This window comes from Temnothorax nylanderi, unplaced genomic scaffold (genome assembly GCF_030848795.1).
Source record: "Temnothorax nylanderi isolate EJ_2023f unplaced genomic scaffold, tnyl_v1.0 TNYL_tig0021_pilon, whole genome shotgun sequence".
Classification (NCBI taxonomy): Eukaryota; Metazoa; Arthropoda; class Insecta; order Hymenoptera; family Formicidae; genus Temnothorax; species Temnothorax nylanderi.
In genome coordinates this window covers 840,728-866,315 of record NW_027249083.1, presented here as the reverse complement: position 1 = coordinate 866,315, position 25,588 = coordinate 840,728, and the positions used below count along the sequence as shown (strand labels likewise).

The following is a 25,588-nucleotide window of genomic DNA, read 5'->3' as shown; positions in this document are numbered from 1 at the left end:
ATATTTCAGATATGTTGTAAGTAACAAAGCTATTAAGGAAAATGTCAATTGAAATTAGACATTGCCGATATATGCATATAAGTCCACGTGCCATTACTTTACAAAATTTCATCATCGCTAGTGGTGTCATGAAGTGATAAAGTCCACAGACACTAATGGGAGCATCAGTAGTGGTCGCATTATCGCGGTCGTATCGCTAGCGAGACCATTTCGGAAATAAAATCAGCGGGGGTCCGAAAATGGTGACATACTCCGCGAGATTAACAGCTTCTGCCGCATAGTGGGTAGAAAATAGGACACAATAGAAGATATGAAGTGCATATGACGAAACCTTTGACTCCCAAATAACGTAATATCTTATGTGAGGTTAAATCTCATTTTTTCAACTTTCCCTGAATAAGCGATAATACAATTGAAAGTAATCACATAATGATTTTTATTAAAAATGTAATTATAGATCAGCATTATATCACAGTCACAGTAGTTAACTGATACACATGCTCCTGAATACTGTAAACAGCTATCTTTAAAGCATTAACTCGCTGGAAAGAATATCAATTCGTATATTTTCATGTCTGACCATATACGTCATTTTCCCTTGCAAAGTCAGAGCGAGTACGCGTAACGAATTCGCACGCGTAGATACGGGCGCTCTTGCGATATCCGGAGCACGCGGAGATCTTTGTAAAAATTCACGGAAGTCCGTACCACGTTCGATACTGGCCGGGTACTCTAAAATCCATTACGAGAACGCGTGGCGCAAGCGCTCAGTTTCGCCGCGGCTAGTGGGTGCCCGTTCAAACTTTTAATCGGATCACTTCTCGGCGTTTATTTTTGTTCCGTCTTCGACTCGTCCCATCTCGTTCCCGTCGCCGTTGTTCTGCCTGTCATTCTCACTTTCAACCGCGCTAAATCGCTCTTTCCTATGAACGTCCCTTGCCAATTGGCTGGAGTCGTGCAGAACCGAGCCTGAACTCTCTTTCCTCGCATGAATGGCATAAGAGACGACGACGAGAATTATTGGAAAGAGCAAGCGCACGTCGCTTTGGCAAATTGTCAAAGAAACCTTGCCGTTGCATCGCGCAATCTGCTCGCGTTGCGTCAAATCTGGTACAACACATACGTCGCGCCAGTTTTGTGACTGCGATCGAACATTCTTTTACTAGAATACAGTCTATTCTCCAGTAATAGACGTAACATTTATATTCATCATAAAAATAGCAACGTACAAATAATTATGAAAGCTCTATTAATAGTTATATTAATATTTTAATAATTGTGTTGTTTACGAGATATCTCGAAAATATATACGTCCATTAAATCATGAATATGAAAAACTTCAAAATAGATTTCAATGTAAAAGTACGTACGTTTTTGGATTTTTAATAATAAATTTGATAATTGTACGACGTATCTAATTTTAAAACATGCTGCAAAATATTTGATATCGATCTCTTTTTCTCTCTATCTATTTAGCTGTCTATCTCATAAAATTAGGATTTATTCTCAAACTCGACCAGTCGCGACCAGTTCGATTTTGCAGAAGCTTAGTATATGCATTCAATAAAATGGCTACGCTACCATGGCATCAGCGTAGAACGACAACGTGTTCGAACGGCCTATAGCACGGTTTCTCTTCTACGCCATACGGTTTTCCTTTATCAACCTCGGCAGATCCAATAGGGATTACGGGAGACTGGATGGGATAGCGCCACGGGATAGGATGGGATAGCATCTCCTGCAGGATTTCCGGGGATCCTCTTCCTTCGATTCATAAATATCCCCCAGCTATAATACCCCGCTGAAAAGGCTCCCGTGAGTATCTGCGCGATACTCGCTATCGGTACAAGCTCCCGGCACCGTTGATGCAGCCCTCCGCTCTCGCGAATCCATTATTCGCAACAGACGAGCGCAAAATTTACTTTCACGTTGTGTTCCGATAACAATGATCTCCCTCTGTGTAACGTTTCAAAAAATTGACGAGGGTTAGAGGCGGTTCAGCCGTAGTGACATTCTAAATAACTCAAACCTGCTCCGATTGTTGCCGTGTAGAGAATTTAATAGTATAATCGTTTACTTTATTTTCTTATTCAAAGTGGATTTATAATTTTAATTATTATTAGTTAAATTAGCACTAGACAAACGGTTTGAAATTTAATCAATTTAAATTTAAAAAATCTTTCTTTCTGTGTTAAATTGTCACATCGCATTTTACTTATATACCGCAATAAAAATGAGCAATAAAACATTTTCGTGTAGGTACTGCTCCTTAAGCGCAAATAAGTTCTAGATTGATCGAGCTCGTTGCTAGAATCCCTTCGAAGCGGCAAGTAATATGGAAACTTTGCTTTCGCCTTACGTCTCAGTAGGGTGGCAAAGTTCTTGGAAAATGTTACGGTAGACAAGTTTTTATCTCTCTTGGAAAGTTGCGCTATAAGCAGCCGATATCCATTCGTAGAATTCCTATTAAAAGGTGTTCTGCGAGCAAAAGTTAATATTTTCATCCGCGAGATTTTACGGCAAGCGCGTAACTCGCTAAATTAATTTTCGATTTATCGAATAATGAAACGTCGCTAAGTTGCTATATACTAATTTAGGAATAAATAATGACCGTATTATTTGACTGGGACGTGGTTTTACTCAAGCTAATTAGCAAAAAATATCAAAGGTCATCAACGTATCAACGTCGACAAAGATAAATTTAGCAAGCTATCAAAGAGATTTGCGAGAAGTTTAAATTAAGAATGGCTTTAGCCAACCTTTCTGAAACGCCTTCAAAAGGACATCTTATGCCTCGTAAATATGATCGTTCTTACTTTCACATTTTCTAAGACGTTCGCGCCGGAGAAAACAATGTACTATTGTCTCTTTGAAAGGGGTGCGCTTTAATGCCAGCTAATTAACGAAATACTATATATTCGGTATCCGTGCTACGGCGCGATCTTTTTTAAAGTGCCCTTGTGTGACGTCGCTACATGAAAGAGCTTTTTTCGTTGTCACGTCGACATTGCACGAAAATTAATTATTAGCTGGCAGCTTTGAAAATTTTTCTTAGCGTCGCGCGTCGGCTACACTTTAAGTATGCGGTATCAAAAGGTTACAGGTTACAAAGGATAATTAGTGAACTTCGAGTGCGTTAACAGATCACATTGTAATTGGATCTCCCCCATCTCTCGCACGTTGCTTGAATCATCTTAATTATATTCGTTCGTAATGATATGACTTTTTTTAGCGCAGATTTTTATACTGATTGGCAATTTATATCGAGCGTTTGAGGATATTTTAATTAATGCGAACGAATTTTGGATATTAATTAAAACTTAGTTTACTTTCTAATAATACTTATCAGTATTATTTGTTATCTATCGAAATAAATAAAATGATTTTTCCAAAAAATACTCCGAATTTTTTTTATAGAATATCTCTTATCCATTCTGAATATGTAAAAAAATTACTTCATAATGCGATATGGATTATCATAATAAAATGAATAAGTAATATGCATATGTTTTCATCTTGTTACGATATTTTTAAAGGGTTTTAATCTGAATCTTGTGTTTGAAATTCATATAGTTTGTTCGGAAATGAATGTAAGCATTTTGACAAAGTTGTGTGTGCCTCGTCTACACGTGTCTACAAATACGAGGGTTGGTACGAAAGTAATGCCTCCTAATTTTTTTTTAATCTGGCACCATAAAAAATTTTGCGTTTCACTGAGTTGTTACTTGAAGTCTCTAAGTTGCATTATGTTGAGTGGCATTGTAATCAGTTACGTGACTATGTCACACTAGCAGTTCAAACTGGTATGTGTTTTAGACAGTAGAATGCGTACCAAACAAGAGCAATGATTGAATTTCTTACCGGAAGAAATGAGTTCCAATGGCTGCATTCACCGGAGAAAACAGCTCAATGAGTGCGCAATGATTCTTTATGATTCGTTTCTACACACGGATCCAGGGAAGAACTAAAGGCAAGGATCAGTCATTTAAAAAAATCAGATTGCACTGAAGTGTTTTTTCTGCTGAACGCAGCCATTGAAATCTGTTTGCGTCTCAGAAATGTTCATGATAACACCATTTCTGAAATGTGAATGGATTTCAATAGGACTCATTTCTTCCACGGCAAGAAATTCAATCATCGCTCTTGTCTGTTATACGCATATTTGAAACACATACCAGTTTGAATTGCTCGTGTGACACACTACTCACGTAACTAATCACAACGTCACTTAACATAGTGCAACTAGAGACTTCAGGTAACAATTCAGTGAAACGCAAAATTTTTTATGGTGCCAGATTTGAAAGAAAAAAAATTAGAAGGCATTACTTTCGTGTATCGACCATCGTTATAATTACATTAAAGAGGCATAATTAGAAGGGAACCAATCTATTCTTCAAGCTCATATACTGGCGACGTCACGTCCCCGCTATTCGTAACGCGGAATATGCAGACGCGATAGAAACGAGAAACGAGAAACGCAGGCTACTGAAAAGGGATAATACTGCTCTAATTAATGTCAACACTCTTAACTTCAGCCGCAAACCACGATGACTCATTAACGTTATATCTACTTATTGCGGTTTTTTTACATGATACCTGCCAACAGGCGTATATAAAAAAATTTCAACGTAAGAGTTTTAAATGGGTAATGAAGTGTATAAAACGAAACTGGAGCATGATATTCTTGCGTCAATGTTTAGAATTGTAGCTCGCTAACAGAAATATGAAGTTCGTAATTGATCTTCGGATATATAAATTTAAATTGAAGAATTTGGACGAATAATAAAAAAGAACTTTTAAATGTGATTTTATTGATTTGAAAATTGATTATTGTCTTGTCTATAATTTGCAATCTCTATTCTTGGAAGAGAAAACTTGAACATATAGCAATCTAGCAGCATTTTATCGATATTTTCATTTTTATTGCGTGTATTTAATGAGCACATTACTATTATATATTTATGATATTTGGTTTTTTAAATATAATTACGATATCAAATAGATGTGATCATAACACTTGATATATCCACAAACTTCTTTCATTACGTTGCGCTTTAGTATTCTCTATTACAAAGAATAGTAAATCTTTGGTGGACAATAGACACCATCTATTGTTGTACATTTTTTTCAGCCTTTCTTTTATTCCAGCAACAAAGGGATTGCAAATAGTTATTGCATTCAAATTGCACCAGGTAGGGAAACTCTTGATTTCACTAGTAACATCTCTTTACTTTCTAAGCATAATACAATTGACAAAGTAAAAGGCACGCCAGATATGAAAATCTTATCGTTATTGCATGAAATCGATCGACAAAGACTTTGCGTTTTTCTTCTTCCGCTTTTTACGTTTTTTTACTTAATGTTTCAGTTTTGCCTGCTATCGAGAAAACTATTGTCGTTTCAACAAAAAGTATGAGATAATTGACGAGTCGGCATTAATCTCTTTGTTTCAATGAGTCTGTATTTATCTTATTTATTTCCATCCTTTATCACTATCACCGGCAGCCTTTCTAATTATCCGTCACTTTCGACAATCAATTTTGAAACGTTTTTGGAGTTAACTCATTACCAATTTAATCCTCGTACGAAGGGTTGGAAGGGTTTTCGAAAATTAATAATGTACTCAGTGTTCATATTGGTAGGTTTACTTTAAGGTGGTCTTTAGTGGTCAGTGTTAACGCGAACTTACCTACCACAAGATTGGAATCCGCCAACATTTACCTAGTGGTATAGGCTGATCACGTACGAGAATACACTACTTGACCCGTAGGCCGCAGTAGCTTGTTTTGCTGTTGACTTCGGTCACGCGCGCGCGGGCGTACTGCGTGCTCGGCCATATCTACTTCATCGTCAATGAAGGATCTGTACGCGCAAGTAGTATGCCGCTTTATATGTCAGACGGGCCAGGTGTGCCACTCAGAGCGATGACTACCCGCCGTTTTTGGAGAAGTTTCTCTCTTAAGTACTCTTCGTCCTTAACTTCTTCGTTACTTTACTATATATCTGTGCAAAATTTACGAGTACATGTAGCAGTGTTCGAGCAGTTATACTTTTACATGGTCAATATATGGCGACTCTCGAGTACATCGTCATATTATTATGAGTTCGATAAAATTTCTAGTCTCACAATCTCGTCTACTGAAATTCGAATTAAAATTGCACGACGAGTACACGTGAATGATCCATTCCCAGCATTTTAACAGATAGTTTAATTAACATAGACATCATAATGTGAACAATATATGAAAGCGCGACTGTAAGCCGTTACGAAAAATTCAACGAATATAAATACGAATTAAATTAAATTTTCGCGGAAAAGAGATGACGCGGTTACACATTTACTAAAGTAGCTTTAGAATTGCATTAACACTCTTTACTGCAGCAACGAAGGAGAATATAAGGTACTATTGTGGCTGAAAGGATGCAGGAAGAAGACGAATATAACGGATTTCCGTTTTCAAAGGAAAATGAGCATTCTCAGTTACATATATATGCATATATACAGTTTTACATATAACGTGTACATATAAACTGCATAAGGCGCATATAAACGCCTTCTGCTTTTATCTCTTGCTATGTTCTCTACAAAGGGCTGAGCGCTAAGTGAAGAACATTATCACTTGAATGCCGTGAGAGCTTGCGGTTGCGCGTTATAATAGTGCCAATGAAACTTATATTATTTATTAAAAATTAAAATTAAATTTTGAAACTTTTATATTATATTATATTTGGAACGAGTATATCTTTAATCATTTTGAAATCCTTTTTATAAGCTATAGACAGTTAAAGATTTTTTTTAAAGAACATAAAAAAATTATAACTCTTAAACATAGATATATTTGGAAACAACACGTACATCTTTATAGATCTAAAAATCGTGTTAATTTTTATCTGATTTTTTTCGTTCGACCACATGATAACTGTGAATCATGTGGTTTCCACCAGCTGTTATACGTCTTCCGAGGAACCGAAGGATGTTGGGTTGGTGTCGGTACCCAACGAGCTCTTGGTAATGCAGAAAGCGTGTCACTGCAACAAATCCGTACTCACGGCATTACGTGTTCCGAGTAAGTGCAGCGGAGTGGTGCTTTCAAAGTGCTCGGGACTCCTTTAAGTTACCTGAACGATAAAGTTCTTTAGAAGTCACCATCAGCGTCTTCGTCCTCGCCATCGCGCCGGAAAGTATTCCCGAATTTCGAAAATTCGGATATCAAAGAAGCTACGGATAGTCCGACGACGACTTTATGCTTTTAGTATAAAATCGCGTTTGCATGATCAAACACTTTTGCAATCTATAATATTTATATAGTATAGATGTCATTCTTAATTAGCAAGTTAAGTTTGGGAAAATTTCAGCATGATAAAATGCAGAAAATCTCGGATTTAAAGGGAATGTTATCATTCTTTCGGTAGCGTTAAAGTTTTGTCACATTTTAATAATTTTGATACTAGGAATAATATCAATATTAATTTTTAAAGCAAAGGTAAAATAAACTTTATATGAACTTTATATAAACTTTATCTATAATAATTGTATAAAATATTACGATATGATTCGCGTTATATATATATTTCCGTTTGTCAATATAACGTATATCGCTGATTACCGTAGCAGAGAAGGTTTTCGCTTACTCATCGTTTGTACATATATGTGTATTTAGATGGGATCGAACGTCATTTTGGTGGGATCAATCGTCATCCCGAAGGGATTAAGCGCTAACTCTGTAAACCCGCGCTTCCACGTTGGATTAAATTTGCACGTTAGGCAAATATGAGGCAATTATTATGAAATAAATTGCTACCGTTTCGAACATGAAAGAGAGAACACAATAAATGCGCTTCAAATAAAGTTTTAATAAATGAGCATTAGACATGATATGATTATACAAAAATTATTTTTGTCCCATATCTCACGTATAAATTAATAAATTTGTATTACGAAAGAATTAATTATTTTACTTTTCTAGTCTATTATTGTACAATTACACTTTTTCTAAAGAATAGAATCAATATCAATATTAATAAGTGAAATAAGTGAAAAGACCGCTACGATATACAATCAATTTAGAGAAAACGCCAATTTTGATCAGGACTTCGTAGCCTAATAATATTATTCTCATACATTTCTTCGCCTTAGTATGAGAATAACCTAATAATATTATTCTCATACATTTTTTCGCCTTAGTACGAGAATAACCTAATAATATTATTCTCATACATTTTTTTGCCTTAGTACGAGAATAATATTATTAGGCTACCAAAATCCAATCCTAATCGAAATTCGATTCGACCGATCAATATCGATTTGAGATTTTAAACGTCTCTTTGAATTTATTTATAATATAATTAGCATGCAGACTAAAATTTTATTAAACTTTACTCTATAAATTAAATGATAAATATTACTTTATTTCGCTAAAATTTAATTTAGGAATTTTTGTTCATTTTGTTATTTTAAAGAGATCGAATTATATTAAATAAAAAAAAAATTATCAAGATAAAAATAAATTTAATATTTTGTATTCATCATTTCATGCTTGCCATTATAGGTAAGTAGACATTTTGAAGTATTTTACTTCCCTTGGGAAAAGAAAATGCGAATAATTTTCACGAAAAACCAGTAGCGAAATCGAGCCGACTTTGCGAAGTCCCCGAAATTGTGAGATTCTATCTTGACAAGAATGTATCTCGCGTCGGCAATAGAGAAACGGTTTAAGTCGCACCTTCGTTTTCTCTGCGAAGATCTTGTACCTTCCTCGGAACGAACACAAGAAGAAGAAGAAGAAGAAGCCAGAGGATACTCTTAACGGAACAGTAAATTGCTTGGAAACTGCTGTACTATTTACGGACAGCGTTCCTTCTTATATAGGACTACGTGGTCGATTTCGAAGCTCGGCGTTACATGAGATCGAAATCATAAATTCCAAAAAATTGAAAGACTTATACATCATGATCACGAAACACGAGAAATATTTTCACTGCGGTGGATGGTATATGCCGGATAGCTTTTCTCTGAAAGTCTCTCGAACAACCAAATGTCCCTATCCGAATTTGGAATTTCTCGGTGAAATTAGAAAATTGTTTTGTCTTACGTGGTCTTACTTAAATCAGCTCGGCCGGAGCATGATCCGATTAGCGACTTATACGTTTGGCATGCACCTCTCGAAACCGTAAAGCCCAGGTTTAGTAGACAATTCAAGTCTTTTGGATTTACACGTAACGTATAGTACGATTAACGATTAATATGGTTAACGGTTAGTGAAATTACTGGAAAATTAATCTCTTTTTCTCTTTGTATAAAACAATGCAAAACTTGTACGTCAGCAAGTTACATGGTTTACATTACATAGCGCTTAATAATAGATATTTTTCTCACTATTAATATGACATTAATTAATTCCCTCGGTCTTTCATTCAATTTGCAGTGATCAATGTCGCATAATATCGGACGCTGACGTTATCCGCATATTGTTCGGTGAAAATTAACCAGTCCGTTCATGATATCAGATCTGGTTAATCCCCCCCCCCGCCCTCCTTTCCCCACCTCTCTTATTATAGCTTGAAATATATATTGTGTAATCATTTATAGTAAATTTAATATTCATAATATTTTCATGACTTTGATATTTTATGCGTAATGTTGTCAGAATATAATTAATGCATCTGTTTCAACAAAAATATCAATTAAACGAACAAAAAGCATACGTATCCATAAAGAATATTTGCATGAAAATCGTTTTTAGATAACACGTTATTCTCTATTTAATCAAGCTTGCGATATATGTAATCACGTATATTCTTTATTACATCCTGCCAGAATTTATTAACAAATTTCCATTTTTACGAAGAAATACACTAGCGGGTGGTGCATTATTATTGTTCCTCTTTTCAATTTTAATGCAACATCAACGAGAACGTCTTCTTACCAGAGACGTCGAACATGCTTGTGTCACAACGTTTATTTAGCGAAGTGCACCTTCTCTTTAGTGCTCACCTCTCTCTAGAGCCCTCTTTATCCTTGCTTGCTGGTAACACCATCGTATCTGATATAGTCGTATCCACTTTTACCTTATAAAAGTATATACTAGTGGGTCGATATCGTCCAGCGTCGATGGACCATCGTTGTCCTACGATAGCCATTTCAGTTCTATCGGGATGTTCCGAAGCAGCTGCTTGCTGTCGTGCTCTCGTCAGATAATCCTTTCTAAAAAAAGGCATGTTAAGTCGATAGTCGAATTTATTGTTGCCGCTTTTCCGCGATGCTGATTGGTTTTCTCGCTGCGCTTACTTCATTTGCAGCTGTCATCGTATATTTTGACAGTTGTGTGTATCAAGAAATTAATAGTGTAATAGTAATAGCATAATGTTAAAGCTAAATAGCGCGCGCGAAGCGCGCGTCTGTGGTGCTAGTACCATTAAAAAACGCGAGGGTATATAGTACTTCGGAAAAAAGAGAAGAGTGTGAAGTCTATAGTCAGCTTCATTGTAATACCACGTCAATATTATCATGCTGTATTAATTTACATAGCACGTTTACACAAGACCTAATTTCACGTACTTAAACTTTAATAGAATATTAATCTGAAGCTCTCTTTCATTTAAATACTTATTGGCACGTGCATGTATGAAAACGTTTTCACACACAGGTGCATTATTTAATTAAATTACATATTTGGAAATATATATTTGAGAAATAATACGGATGAGAGAAGATAATATAACGTAAATTAATATTCGACATATAAAAATGTCCGTAATTGAGTTAGTGTTACTATATTCCCGTTAATTTAAGTTAATCTTCTCCTAGTTAATCTGTTTTATGTAATGCGGATCTTTGTAAATATTTTATGTTCCTTTGTATTTAAAACGATTCCATTTTTTTCTGGTTTTCTTTCGTTAATATCCGTAATTTCATCCGACTTCCTCAGGTGCTTTCGTTTAAGTAACGGCTAATAATTCCGCGTAAGTTCTTGCAGAAAGCGTGTCCAATAGAAAGAAAAAATAAAATTTTATTTCTCTCACTTGTAAGGCTTGATAGTTATTTCCCCCTTCAGAACAAGTTGTATTTATGGAGAGATCTATGCGAATACAATATGAAACATTTTTACTGAAGGTATATTGAAAAATATATATATAGAGCACATTCTTATGGGAATTTATGTATATTGAAATTTCTGTATTTGCAGAATATAGAATGTTTGCGAAATAAATGTCCCATAAGAAGTCAAGTTAATTTACATCAAAAATTTATATTAAACAACGTTGAACAATTTCGTTGCGTGTGTTGAGTCTAACATCGCGATATTTTATAATTTTATTCCGACAAACTTTATTTCCATGAGCAATTTCCGGTATTTTAGTGCGCTTGCGGAAACGCGATATTTCACAATCTAATTCTGACGAGCTTTATTTCCGCGAATAATTTCCGACAACTCGGTATGCTTGCAGGAAATGTGAGAGTAGTCAAGTTTTCGTCAAGGACCACCACACACACTGTATAGATACTTGCCGTCCTGTTACTATGTGCGGTGAAGTACGCGTCCCGGAGGACCATCTTGACGTAAGTAATTACCCGATAAGTTGTCTAAACCGAGTTAAACCGTGCAATAAATATCGGAGCCAGTCAAAGAAGTAGATCGAACATTGGCATTGGTATTTTGGACATTGGGGAATCACAAGGAAATGACAATTTATTTGTCTGTTTACGATGTAAAGTGGTTAAAAATCATAATTATATTTTAGAAAAAATTTTATTTTGTAAAATTAATTTTAAATAAACATTTATTTTAATATTTAGTTTAATATTCCACAATGAAAATTGTAAGAGAAATGACACCCATATAAATTCTTATTAAAAGAATAATCGATTAAAAATCTGCTAACGAATTCATAAGCTATAGAAAAATAGGATGTGTTTTTGGGGATATTTTGTATTTCATTTTCTCTGTCTGTACATATACGTACTATATAACCATTGAATGATTTATTTTTGACAATTTACGTTAAGGGAACAATTATTGTGATCCCATTTGACAATTATTTAGTGTAAGAAACGGGAATTTATATTTAACATTAGTGATTACATTATATGTGTATATATGTGTGTGTGAATTTTAATACGTCAGTATTTATTTCATTTGTATTAAATGATTGATGAGCAGTAATAATTTAATTTAGGACTGAATTTGATAACACAAAATGTCAAAATTAGACTAATATAAACGAAATAAATCCTGAGAGATACATTAAGAATTGAACATTTTTCATTATTTATTCGTTGGATATATATATATATAAATACAGCATCGGATGCTTTTTCAATCCGGAATTTTTAATATTGAATAATATTTTAATATTTACTATCAAAATTTGTTATAATTATTTTTAGAAAACTCCGATTTACTAAATTTATAATTATCAGAATTTTTAACAATACTACAATGATGTACAATATATATGTAGTTTATATTAGCAATTATAATTACTATAATGAATCTACTCGTGTATAATTATTAGTAAATATTAACTGCGAGCTTAGTGCTCATAATATATGAAATAAAATTTGGTTGAGAAAAATTTTGTCTTTTTATGAGAGAGAAATGACAGACTATAATTGCGACAGTTGACAGGATATCTATATTTTTACGTAAATCACGTATATTCGAAATAAGAGATACGATATTTCATTGACACCTCATCTTGATCGATTACCGAGACTCGTACTGAGGGGATGTGCTTTAACGACAGCAGCCTGGAAACGAGAAGCGCTAATTGATGAGTAGCCCTGAGAGGCGAATTGGTGTCGGATAACTTATTAGGGCGAGGGCGTCATCACCCTTGTTGTTGACGGTATTCGCTGACGGCGTAAAATTATTTACCTCCTCGCCGAAGGTGTCTTGACGGTAATGCGATTCTGCTCCGGTTCGTCAGCGTTAATGTTTCCGGATACTTCGTCGCTTATAAAATGCAATCTTCTTTACAGTATTTTATCTGACATTCAGATAAGTAAGGTTGTTTATAACTTCATTTTAAAATTCTTGACGTCAACGATCAAAAGATTCGAAATTTTTTTTCATATCTAACTGATAATTATTCCGAAATCAAAAATTGCTTGATTTGCTTGATTGTTTGATCTCTTTAAACTTTAAAGTAACAACAGTGCTTTCACTAATTACGTCTTTTTTAAATGTGCTCTTCTATATAGGTTTGCAGAACGTGCAACGGGACGGGACACAATTGCGGAATAGCTGAAGGGAGTATAGCTGGTCCGGGAATCGACGGTGCCGATTTTGTCTTTTATGTATCCGCTATGCAGACTGAGAGATGTCATAAGGGTTTAACAGTAGCTTATGCTGCTCATTGTCAACAGGAAGCAGCCTTAGATCGGTACGTCCGAATTATTAGTTTAATTAGTCAATAGAAACAATAATTAACTATTTTTTATTAGATATACCTATAGTAGATTTAATTAGTACTATAATATTCTTTATAAAAGTTTTATAAAGACACGTTATTGTCACTAATATTGTCATTAATAACGAAGTAAAAAAAATACAAACAGACATTTTAACAGAATTACGAGTTCATATTGTATAAATTGAAAAATATATTTATCACCATTATTTATAACCATTATTAGTAGTAGCGTGAATTTAGTTTTCGCGATATTTTGTGATACGATATTGGAGAACGTCATTAATAATACATTAATACATTGAATAAGTGCGCGTCATGATTGAAACATGTGCAATTTTAGCTATTTGTATGAACAGAGAGGGTAGAGACGAAGGCAAACACCATCTGGCATGAATATATTTCATGAGAACGTCGGATTAAATATTTGACAAGATTTATAAGAGAGGTTGTTTGTACGAGGCGAGCGATTTAACAATGGCGAACTTTCATATTAATGATTTTAATTAAAACGATATATTTTATTTTGTTTACACAGCGAATTATTTTTAAATATCAAACGGCTCGTTTATTTAAATTTATCTTTGTTTTAAATTGTTCTAATCCTGTTTCTATACATATAGTTGCTACAGTCGTATCGATAGCATTATACGTAAAAAACAGATCCATTTATTGATTAGATCTCAATTATTAAATTATTGATTATTTAGAAGAAACCGTTTGCAATTGAGGAAATATTTTACAGAACCGAATTTATAATTGAAAATTGCAGAAGCAAAACTCGACGCTCTCTGATTTGACGTCTAACTTTATGACTCCGCCGAAACGTGAACGCATATTGAGTAGATTAAATTTGTCTGTCAAGTACATACGTCGCGCACGTCGTACCACGGTCGATGTAAATGGCGTTGCGCGAATTTTATTATTCGCACAACGTCTGATCGTGATAGATCGACGATATTCGTGCGTTCCGTTGCCGCTTGCTTATGGAAAAATCCTTGGAATATTCGAGTGTAAAAAAACATTTTACGTAACATATAGCATTACACAGCTTTAATATCGATCTAGATATCCCTCGCGGAAATTATTCTCTTGTGTCTATATGCAAATTTATTTTTCCAGTGTCTATCTTGCAAACATCTTAAAGAATTCCTGTATATTTTTCAAGGAAATAATAATGGAACTAATACAATTTCTAGATTATACCTTATAATTATAATAAAGAAGATTTCGCGGTGGCTGAAGCGAACTAAATTGTTTCCAGGCCGATAGCTGGTCATGCCAACCTATGCCCGGGAAGCATCAGCACGAAACCGCAGGAGTTGGAAACGTTGCTCAGCACCGTTAAACACGAGATCCTGCACGCTTTAGGATTTTCTGTGAGCTTATACGCTTTCTACAGAGACGAGAATGGTGAGCCCAGGACGCCTAGAAGAAGCGATACTGGAAAACCACCCCTTAATGAAAAGTACGTTCTGCCTTTTGTCTTACGTAAAAATTCCTTTATTACCGCGCATAAAAGACGTGCAAATTATATTAGTTCGTTCACTGAGCATGAAATTTAATTAGCCCGTATGATGAATAATTTCTCGAATATGAGAAATGAGGATATACTTCAAATTTGATCGCAAATACAATGAAAGTAATTAACGGTAATTAAGGGATGTACTCTCTGATACTCTCATTAGAGTGACATCAAATGTCATATCATTTATCGATTATCTTTATATAAATTTCTACCAACGGACAGAGTTTAGCATAAAGATAATATTAACGATTCCTCGAATAGAAATTAGTATTACACAAATATTGAGTACCTAAATAAGAAATAACCTGTTTTGTCGAATAAACTCATATTTCATACTTAATGTAATTGTTTTCACGCGATAATTTTTATTTATCGATACAATTTTCAATTAGCGAATTTGTCTCTTTGATAAGTAAATATTCATATTATATATTATTTATTATGAATATTCACATATATTATAATATTCATATTATATTCTACTTCTCGAAGATAAGTGAATATTTTTTCATAAGTAATTTTTTTATAAGTGAATTTTTTACACTCAATTTTGCAGAAATTGTTACGCCGCTTCAATATAATGAGAAAGAAAGAGAGAAACAGATACTTTGCTTCGTTCGTCATTTTATCACTCGACTACTATGCGTTAGCCATTCTTCTCTCTCCTACCTTTACGATTGTCTGACGGTGTATCTGCCTTTAAAATTGGAAAATTCCTGGTATCCCGTTCTATACGAGTCGACGGACCGTAACGAACTGGCTTCTATCGTTGGCAGATGCGAGCCTCTTCCCCATACGATCTTTCTTCACGCGTACCCGTCTGTCTGTTTCCCCCGTCCTCCATCCGTTACTTTTCGCTGCTCTTGTACTTACTTCTCATGTTCTCTCCCAAACTCTCTTTCCCAATTCGCTGTCTCGCTCGGGTCTATATCCAAGTGGTGAAAATCGACGTCTTTCCACTTTGAATCACGAAATTCCGGCAACAGATCCACGGCATTCTGGACTATAATAGATTATTTTAGGAATGACTTTGGCGTTCTTCACAAGTCTCTTCCTAATGCTTGCTCTGGCGTATAATTTTCCAGTATGTTCTCGGCGCGTTTCTCCAAGTGTGTCTGGTTTCTTCAGCTGATCTCATGAATTATCGCGTTGATTTGCGTTTTGAATGTTGGTGCAGATAGAATTTCTTCTATTTCTCTTCCTTTAATAGAACATCACTCATCGCATTGCATAGCATTAGAGAATTATGAAGCCACTTGGTAATGTATACGGGACTTCTTAAACTCTCAGGAACTTTCTGCCAGAGAATTCTATGATTCTTTCTCGACAACGTCCCAATACTTAAATCGAGAGACTGAGATTTTTGTCGGAAATAGCTGCTCGTTCCCTGTTCGTCACAGCCCTTTTTATCCTCCGTCTTTCGCTACCTCTCATTTCTACCCATTCTTTCCATCTATTTTTGCTCCGTGTCACAGACTGCGCATTCTCTGTTACAAATTCCAGCGTTTCTCTTCATCTCCTGTTATCTATCTGCTCGTGAGTTCGCGCGTTCTCAGCCTACCGCACTTGAATATCTCCACGAAGATCCTCTTACGTTTAAGGTTTACATTAATCTGCAGCAACGCACGTAGAGAGGCAGAAGGATAGAAAGGGAGAGAGGATCTTGAATGTAATCTTGGATTTCAACATGATACAGACCTTATAACACGATGCGGCGATATGAGATGTAATTGTTTGTGAAAAAAATAGAGGTACATTTGTCTTTATCTACAGAATAAATAATTCATTATCATTAGTTTCGCAATTGTTAACGACTGCTTTCTTTGACATAATTGGGAATATCCCAATACTATTCTTGTCTGACACAATTTGTTTTTATTGAAGGATACCTATTGAGAGAGAGCTTTTAGTGCTAATTAATTACACATTTACATTGGTTCTTATCCGTTCTAATTAGCTATCTATATATATAAAGGAAAATGTCCTGACTGACTCATCAACTGACTATCAACGCCCAGCCCAAACCCCTGAACCTAGAAACATGAAATTCGGGTAGTGTATTCCTCTCATGACGTAAGCACCCACTAAGAAGGGATTTTTAGAAATTCGATCCCTAACGGGATGAAAAGGGGTAAAACGTGTTTCACGGATACCGTAGCGAAGCACGGGTGTATCAAGCTAGTTTTATATAAATGCAAATTATTCGCATTATTCATACATTTGAATTTGATCTAAATGGCGATATATCACTACTTTAAATTGTAACAACAAATTAACGTATAAAAAAGGCAACATAAATATACTAATCGATACTTTTACAGCTCGTGCGATTTGTCGCGAATTAATTTCAAAAAGCTTTTCGATGAGATTTAAAAGCGTGCGCACAAACAAGAAATAAAGTTTACAACACGTTTAATTTTCTTTGTTATTTCATTATGCGAGATTGACACTTTTTTCTCACGGTCGACACGTTACATTCGATTTCTATACTCGCGTTCTATCACAGTATACACCGTTTCTGTGCCTCTAGCAATTGTGTACATGAGATACGCTGAGCGATTTTGTATTGAACGCTTGAGCGTAATAATATTTTTCATCTCGTGCTCGCGAGTCCCTGGCAAAATGGCCATTCGCAAATTCATCCGTCATATTGAAATCTGATAGAGGAGGGACCGCTCGCGTTGTCGAAAACAGCGTTTCACTGACGTATCACATCAATCACTTTACACAGGAGACAGACGAAGAGAAAGAAAACGCGCCCATGTGAGAGAAAGAGAGAGAGAAGCACTAGAAGCAGAGAAATTGAAAATAATCGTATTTATCTATCGTGCGCAAAATCACTAAGATATTCAACATTGTCACATAATAAATATTAGGTAACCAAAAAAGTTTGTGCGGTTTTCGGTAAAGCTCACTGCAATGAATTATTTTATCTTATATTTGCAGAGCGCAAGTTTTTATGTACGTCATAAGGCACATATGTCAATCAACCGGCGAACTTTGACTTAGTGCGTATTCTTTTTCTGTGAGTTTAAACCTTTTTAAAATATCAGTTGAGCCTGATGTAATTCAGGCTTGTTTTCTTTATGAATTTAAACTCGGTTCGAAGACTGCAGAAGCGGCTCGTAAGATATGTGCATTTGGAGAAGATGTGGTAAGCGAACGTAATGCACAGAAATAGTTTAAAAAACTTGCTTCTAGAGATGAATCACTTGAAAATGCACCACTTTGTTGGTACAGGAAGACCCATTACATGGATAATGAAGAATTATGTATCGCGATTAAAAACAATACGAGAATAACGTTTAAGAACGTTCTTAAATTTTTTACGTGAGTGATGAAACAATTCGTTTACATTTGCATCAACTTGAAATTTTTAATTAAAAAATCATACGAACTTTTTTGATTACCTAATACGTTGCGGACGATGATTGTCTCGTTAATATAAATCGAGGCGCGAGGGTTTAAAAAAATAATATATGTTATTGTATAGAAAAAAAGCATAACAAAAAAATAATCGAAAAAATATCTGAATGATTTTGATAAAAATTTCGAGACTATGGTTCAAAGTACATGCAGATTTTGAATTATTCTATGACTTTCTATTTTGTAGCAAGTTAAAAACTCCAATGGCAAAGAGTTTCTGCTATTCTGTTTATTGTTTATTGTTTGCCTTTTCGCGGATGGTAATTTATTCAAAGTCTGATTCAATTGCGAGCGAGATACATTCGCGAATGCACTCGTATGATATATGATGTCATAGCGAAGATATTATTATACTGGACGACAGCAGTAGCTCTCGACTACCAAATCAGCATATGCTAATAACGTTCGATACTCGTTTCGGGCAGGTTACAAACGCACCAGTGGAGCGAGAACACGATCAAAACCGTGGTTAGGCCTCGCTGGCAAGTGCACGGCGGTTACGTGGAGAGGACCATGCAAATGATAGTCACGCCTCGGGTCCGCGCCGAGGTTCAAGCGCACTTCAATTGCCCGGAACTCGAGGGCGCGGAATTGGAAGACCAGGGCGAGGATGGCACAGCCCTAACACATTGGGAGAAACGCGTGTTTGAGGTGCGTAATGTTGAATATATATGTCGTCGATTTTACTCTTCGCCGCACATGCGGTGCGCACTGCGCGCAACGATATTCGACCAAGAATTTCAAGCTTCCGTGGTAGAAAACAAAATAGATTTTTGCATTATTTCAATTTTTAAATCGATTATTAATAATAATAATATAAATTAAATTGATTAATAATAATAATAATAAAATTATATTATTATTCTAATACTAAAGTATGATATATTTACTGTGTAAAATCACATGCTTTCACGTTTGAATTTTTCAATAAAAAATTTTTAAGTAATGTTTGCTATCATAGATTGGTTTTTCCGTTTATTCAGAACGAAGCCATGACAGGGACGCACACGCAAAATCCAGTTTACTCGAGGATAACGCTTGCTCTTATGGAAGATACTGGTTGGTACAGCGCCAACTATTCGATGGCGCAAGAGCTAGGTTGGGGGAAAAATCTGGGATGCAATTTCGCCATGAAATCCTGCAAGGAATGGATATCCACTAAATCATCCCTGTTGTCGTGAGTACACCGAGATATTTAGCAAAAATAAACCGCATATCGAAATGATTATATGAGAATATTTAAATATTTCAGAGGAAAGTCGATACATCCTTTTTGCAACAAAGTGAAACAAGATCCATTGCAGACCGAATGTACGGACGATCGGAGTTCAGTGGCCTTGTGTAACCTGGTGAAACATACGCAACCGCTACCCAAGAAATACCAAGTAAGAAATATCTAGTAATCTATTGAAATTTTAAAGCAGATACGCGTACAAACAGAATGTCTACATAGACGATGTTACATCGACAGCATGAGAATATTCGTGGTATGTGAAGAATCTCAATTGACGATTTCTTCCATTACAGAATTTCGATTCAATTCCCCACGTACTATCGGGAGAAGAACAATACTACGGCGGGTCGGTATCTCTGGCAGATTTCTGTCCTTACATACAAGAATTCACGTGGAGAGCGCGGAATATAGTAGTCAGGGGTTCTCACTGTCTTTACGAGGAGAATAATCCGCGTAAGTAACACACATCGCATGCGCGTTCCAAAGAAATAACGGAATTCACTTGAAATACATCCTTCTTTTAGACCCAGACAAGAATTTCGCATTAGAGAAGTACGGTCCTCATTCAAGGTGTTTTGACCATACTAATGATATGTGGGAAGAGAGAACTTGCAAACAAGCGCGTCAGTGGCAGCACTGGGGTTCCGGTTGTTACTTGTATAAGTGCGAAGCCGGGAGACTACACATTATGGTCAGTTTCTTGCGACGCAATATTACGGACGTTTTATAAGAATTCTCATTTTATAAGAATTCTCGTTTTATAAGAATGCATCTAAATATGAATAAATTAAGAGACAATTTTATCATTTTCCTCAGGTTGGCAATTATACGTATACGTGTTATCACGCTGGACAGGAGATTATTATAAGAATTATGCAGAATGGTTGGTTGCATAAAGGTGCTCTAATTTGTCCCCCCTGCCGAGATATCTGTCAGGTATGAATAGATTTATCTATTATAATATGTGAACTGCATAATAGATATAGCCAGATGTAATTTGATAACCGAATTTGCTTAATGTTAGGCGGAATTTAAAGCACGGGACGAGTGGTGTAAGCCAGGGGACGAACATCCACCTTCCATATATTATCACAAAGACTATCTTCACTGTGCGTCCGCAGATAGTTTTAGCCTAAGTATATCAACGCTTATTATTGCAATCTTATCCTTCGTCGTTAGATGATAAATTATATTTTTTAGTTAATGTTTTAGCATTATCTAAATCTAGATACATAGATATATCATTTATTGACCTATGTATCATGTTTTGACAGCGATATTTTCAATGTGGTTTGGAAATATTCTATTTCTCGCGATAGCGTCTATTCTAGTTTTTGTTATTGAAAAACATAATGAATAATGGCCGAGGTGACAATCGTAAATAAACTCGTTATCTATATGATAAAATGTTGGCCAAATAATTTAAAAGAATAAAGGAATTATCGATTGACTTTAAATATGTTAAATACGCGCGATGAATATATGTATTATATTTGGATTTAATGATCCGTGGTGATAACGTGACGAGGCATTTTTAGGTGCCAATTTCATATTATGCATGCTTCATTAATCTAGGTTACGTATTTAGCCAATTTGCTAATTTTATTATTGCATATATGGTTTATTATGATTAATTCTGACACACGATATATTTTGGTCATTAGTTCATGTGCGTTGTCTGAGCGAACATGAATAATCTCGGTCATCGCTCAATTCAAGACGATGAATAATTATACTGTAGCTGATAGATAATTACTATTATCTGACTAATGTGTATACACACGGACTGCAACCATCATTGCCGATATAAAAATGATATGGAATTTTATGACGTAAATTAGTTGTAGAAATTAATAAGTCTAACAAAGAAACGCTATACATTGCTGATAAATGACAGTGTAAATGACATATATTTTGCATGATATGACAACGCAAGTAATAGTGCGTAGAAAAAGTAGAAGTATGTATGTATCAGATATGTATGCTCTATTTACAGTTCATACTATTTGCGAAACATTACAGTTAGTTTTGCCAGTAAAGTATAGCGAACTTTTTTAGGCATTACGAGTGATCAAGCTCTGATATTAATGTTCATGAAAAAAAGTCAACTTTACATTCCATTGAGACTGCAATCTTTTTTAACATTCTGGTTTATTGACTGCATTGTTAACAAATTCGTAATATTCCTGATGACATGTATGAAAGTTCGTGTGAACATATGCACGTAAGTCATATCGAACAATATACGAATAAATGTGAAAACTAAAGTGATTTAAGAATATGACAAACCAATTTATCAAGGATTGTCGATTGTTGTGAATCTTGGGTGGATATCATGAATGTATGTGGTATAAAAAATAAGTCGTTGTACAGTATAGTTCCAAAAATGCGAAGTCTAATAATGCAATAGATTTACGACATTTCGTATAACATAATATCCAGATCTTACAATTATTTGCATATAGCATATTATTTGATAACTGTATTAATGTAGATGATATGTTGCGGAACAATTTTTTAGTTTCTTATCACTTAAATTATATGTTCAATGCGTGCAATTTTCGGAAAATTATTTTCACTATAGTTTTAATTTGTATGCAGTTTGTAATAGATTTATAATATATTTTATCTATTTTATGTATGATAAAAATTTGCTATTTACGATTTCTTCAATGCTTTACTATGGATATAGATATATCAGCGCAATGATTTGCGCAGATTAGTCGTAAATAAAATATCTAATAATTTTATCTTACTGGAAAAAAATGGCGAACGATAAAGTCAGCACATAGATTGTACATGTATTAAAGTCTGTATAGTAATCATTTTTAGAATATAGCTAATCCGTTCTGTATAACTAATACAATAATAAAATATTAAGTACTTTTTGCAATTTGTGAAAATAGCAAATTTGATATCACAACATTTTTTTAGGCATTCCAAAAAGGTTATTTTTCATGAAAAATGCGTTCCATGAAAAATAAAATGTAAATTTCATTCTTATAACACATATTCCAATTTGGTACATTCGCAAGGTTGTAATGTGTAATGTATGAGAGTATTTAGTTTAATTTTGTACAGAGATGATTAATATTTAACATATATATTATACTTTGTAAAGAACTTGAAGATATCTCAGTATTGATCAAATATACTGAGATGTATATTCGAGAACATTTCTCGCAAATTCCTGCTAATGTCGTTGCTCGACATAAGAACGGATTAAATGCGTTAACAAACGCTATCCGGTAAATGTTAATATTGAGCGCGTTAGCTATCAATAAGTGAACATAGAAGAAAACGAGTATGTTTTAGTAATTCTGTAAGGCCCAACTATGAAAATATCGCAGGTATATGTATAAGCATGTATGAGTGTGCGCGGTTATCTGAATACATGTATCATAGATTGTTCTCAAAATTCTGAGCTGTTAGTCTGTTAGATTTTTATGAAAACGATTACAAACTCATATGAAGTTGTTGGAATGTATGTTTTATATTAATTTGTTATTTAAGTTTTAATAACATACTTCGTCATAATAGCTATTACAAAAAATATATTACGATTTGAAAAATTACAACTTTAATAAAAGTTTATATTATAATTGTGTGCAGCTCAGAAAAATTGTACACATAATTTCAAACTTTTTTCTTTTTAATTAAGTACACGCGCGAACTGGAGGTTACAATATTTACGAATATATATTTAGCTACTATCTTAGAATATTTTATAATATATATTATGTCTCTATTAAATTGTTTTTAAAAAATTTAAAGCGCATTAAGTGCGCAGAAATTAATAGAAAAAAAGTGTGAATCAGAAACAGTTTTTAAATAATTGTATTAGTTTTAATTTCATTTAATATTGCAAATATCTTATGATTTAATTCACTACAAGTTTAGTAAGTAATATACTATTACTTATTAAACATAAAGCAGAGTTAATAATTTAATTTTACTTTTATGAGTAATTGTGCCATTATTAAAAATACATACTCTGTATATTTTATGACAAATTACAGGAATACAATTCCTTTTATTATTGAAAACAACTCAGTTAAGAAATGGTTAATATCGACGAAGATTATTTAATAAAAAATTTAATAGTTAAATAAGACTTAAATACATATTGTAAGCTCTAAGAATATGTTTAAGAAGTGATGAGATTATTTTTACAGTATCGAAGAATTAATGTAACGATACAGATATGTATACCAGTTTAAATATATACTTCAGTTTAATAACGAGAAATAATAACTGATATAGCTAATAAGTTTTAATATTAATACGATTGTATGTGCAGATTTTATCGCAAAATTGATGCATTTAATCCTCCTCTTGTGGGTTTTATTAACGTAAGTGCTGGTAAATATTTTCCTGTAATCTTACAAATATATGAACTTTGGATTTTTATAATTCTGAAAATATTTGGATTGGTATCCCAAAAAAATAATTCTCCATTTTATATGACTCTACAAAAACGAGCTTATAACTGAGATAAGGAAAAATATTTAACCATATCATAATAATACAAACGTTATCACAAAGGAGGATTTATGATGTCAATCTTGCATTATATAGCGTTAATTTTTTTCCTAATTAAAAATGTGCAAACCTATAGTATATAACAAAATTATTTGAATGCATTTCGAAATTTACTTTACCTAGGTCACTTAATGCAAAATGTCCCTAATCACCGATAGAGTATTTAAGCCAATTATTTGCATCGTAGCACATAAAAAAAGTGCTCACTACCTCGGCTACGTTAAGCAATCTGTATTTTATTGCAATCGTCACAAAAGACGTATATAAGAAATGTAATATGAAACTCTCCTAGTACTTTGTTTTTATGAGTATAAGAATTCTGTACACAGATTAATAAACAATTAAAAATTTAGAATATAAACGTGTCGTTGAAGTTTTTTCTTAAAATATGGTTTCCATCGATTCACCACTTTTAATTAAAATGAAAGCTAACTCACAGTACGTAGTAGAGAAATGCGTAGTATTATATTTTTAATATAAAACGAAAATAAAAACACGATTTTTATACCAGGCATTTGTTTTCAAATATGTCAATAAATGATTTATTACGCGATATTTATTTATTGATTATTAACTCGTAAAGCCTTAAAATAAGGAACAAGGACATTATCGCCGCATTCAGTAATCTGTTCTAGCAGATGTAATTTATCCATCACGAGGCAATGGATCTACGAGATATTCTAATTTTTTTTAGATTTTAAATAATTATATATAATCGTAGGAATAAATAATACATTCAGATATCAAACAGTTTACAAATATAATTATCAAGATATCTTATTGCAGCATTTATTATTCTTGAAAATTTTATAATATTTATATTCCAATAATTGTCGCAGGAAAGAATTCTTATATATTTCTAATATATTTTTGATTTATTCTTTTTTCATAAATCCATTACCTAAATACCAAAGTAAAAAATAATTAATTACTTACCGATACGATGCGCAGCAGCGGAGTTACAGTACACAACGTTGATCTATAACAAATAACATAAACGTATTTAAATTAAAACAATGTTTAAATCAATATGTCGAAGAGTAATTATTGCGCACGAGAACTTTTTTATTCGTAATTTCGACAAATACATAATAGAAGAATTACCAAATTTAAAAAAACAAATACTTTCTTTGATATAAAACTTGCATAAAATGTAATAAGAAAAAATTTACTTCTGCAGAGATATAATTTAAACAATTCTAAATCTTAAATATTATATATGTATATATATATATATATATATATATATATATATATATATATATATTTAACTGTTATAAATACTTTAATAAATATTTTGGAAATCTCAAAATATCTAAAATATTTTATATGTTAGACAATGTATATTATGTGCCGTACACTAGCTATTATATTATATATAATGATCCAAAATAGTGCATTTTACTGCGCCAACACCTACTTCTATCAATAACAAACAATAAAAT

The 25,588-nt window shown here is 33.7% G+C and overlaps 1 protein-coding gene across 2 annotated transcripts in view; it reads left to right on the top strand.

The window, feature by feature from the left end:
• Nucleotides 1-24,504, top strand: part of Invadolysin (leishmanolysin-like peptidase, invadolysin) — a 262,515-nt gene extending 238,011 nt beyond the window's left edge. For both annotated transcript variants that reach the window (XM_071700201.1, XM_071700202.1), the window contains 10 exons: nt 11,449-11,560; nt 13,205-13,386; nt 14,678-14,881; nt 18,793-19,018; nt 19,351-19,544; nt 19,620-19,752; nt 19,895-20,054; nt 20,126-20,292; nt 20,418-20,537; nt 20,626-24,504. In XM_071700201.1, coding sequence (XP_071556302.1) covers nt 11,449-11,560; nt 13,205-13,386; nt 14,678-14,881; nt 18,793-19,018; nt 19,351-19,544; nt 19,620-19,752; nt 19,895-20,054; nt 20,126-20,292; nt 20,418-20,537; nt 20,626-20,784 — 1,657 coding nt within the window. In that variant the 3' untranslated portion in view covers nt 20,785-24,504. The remainder of the gene's footprint in view (nt 1-11,448; nt 11,561-13,204; nt 13,387-14,677; nt 14,882-18,792; nt 19,019-19,350; nt 19,545-19,619; nt 19,753-19,894; nt 20,055-20,125; nt 20,293-20,417; nt 20,538-20,625) is intronic.
• The last annotated feature ends 1,084 nt before the right edge of the window (nt 24,505-25,588 follow it).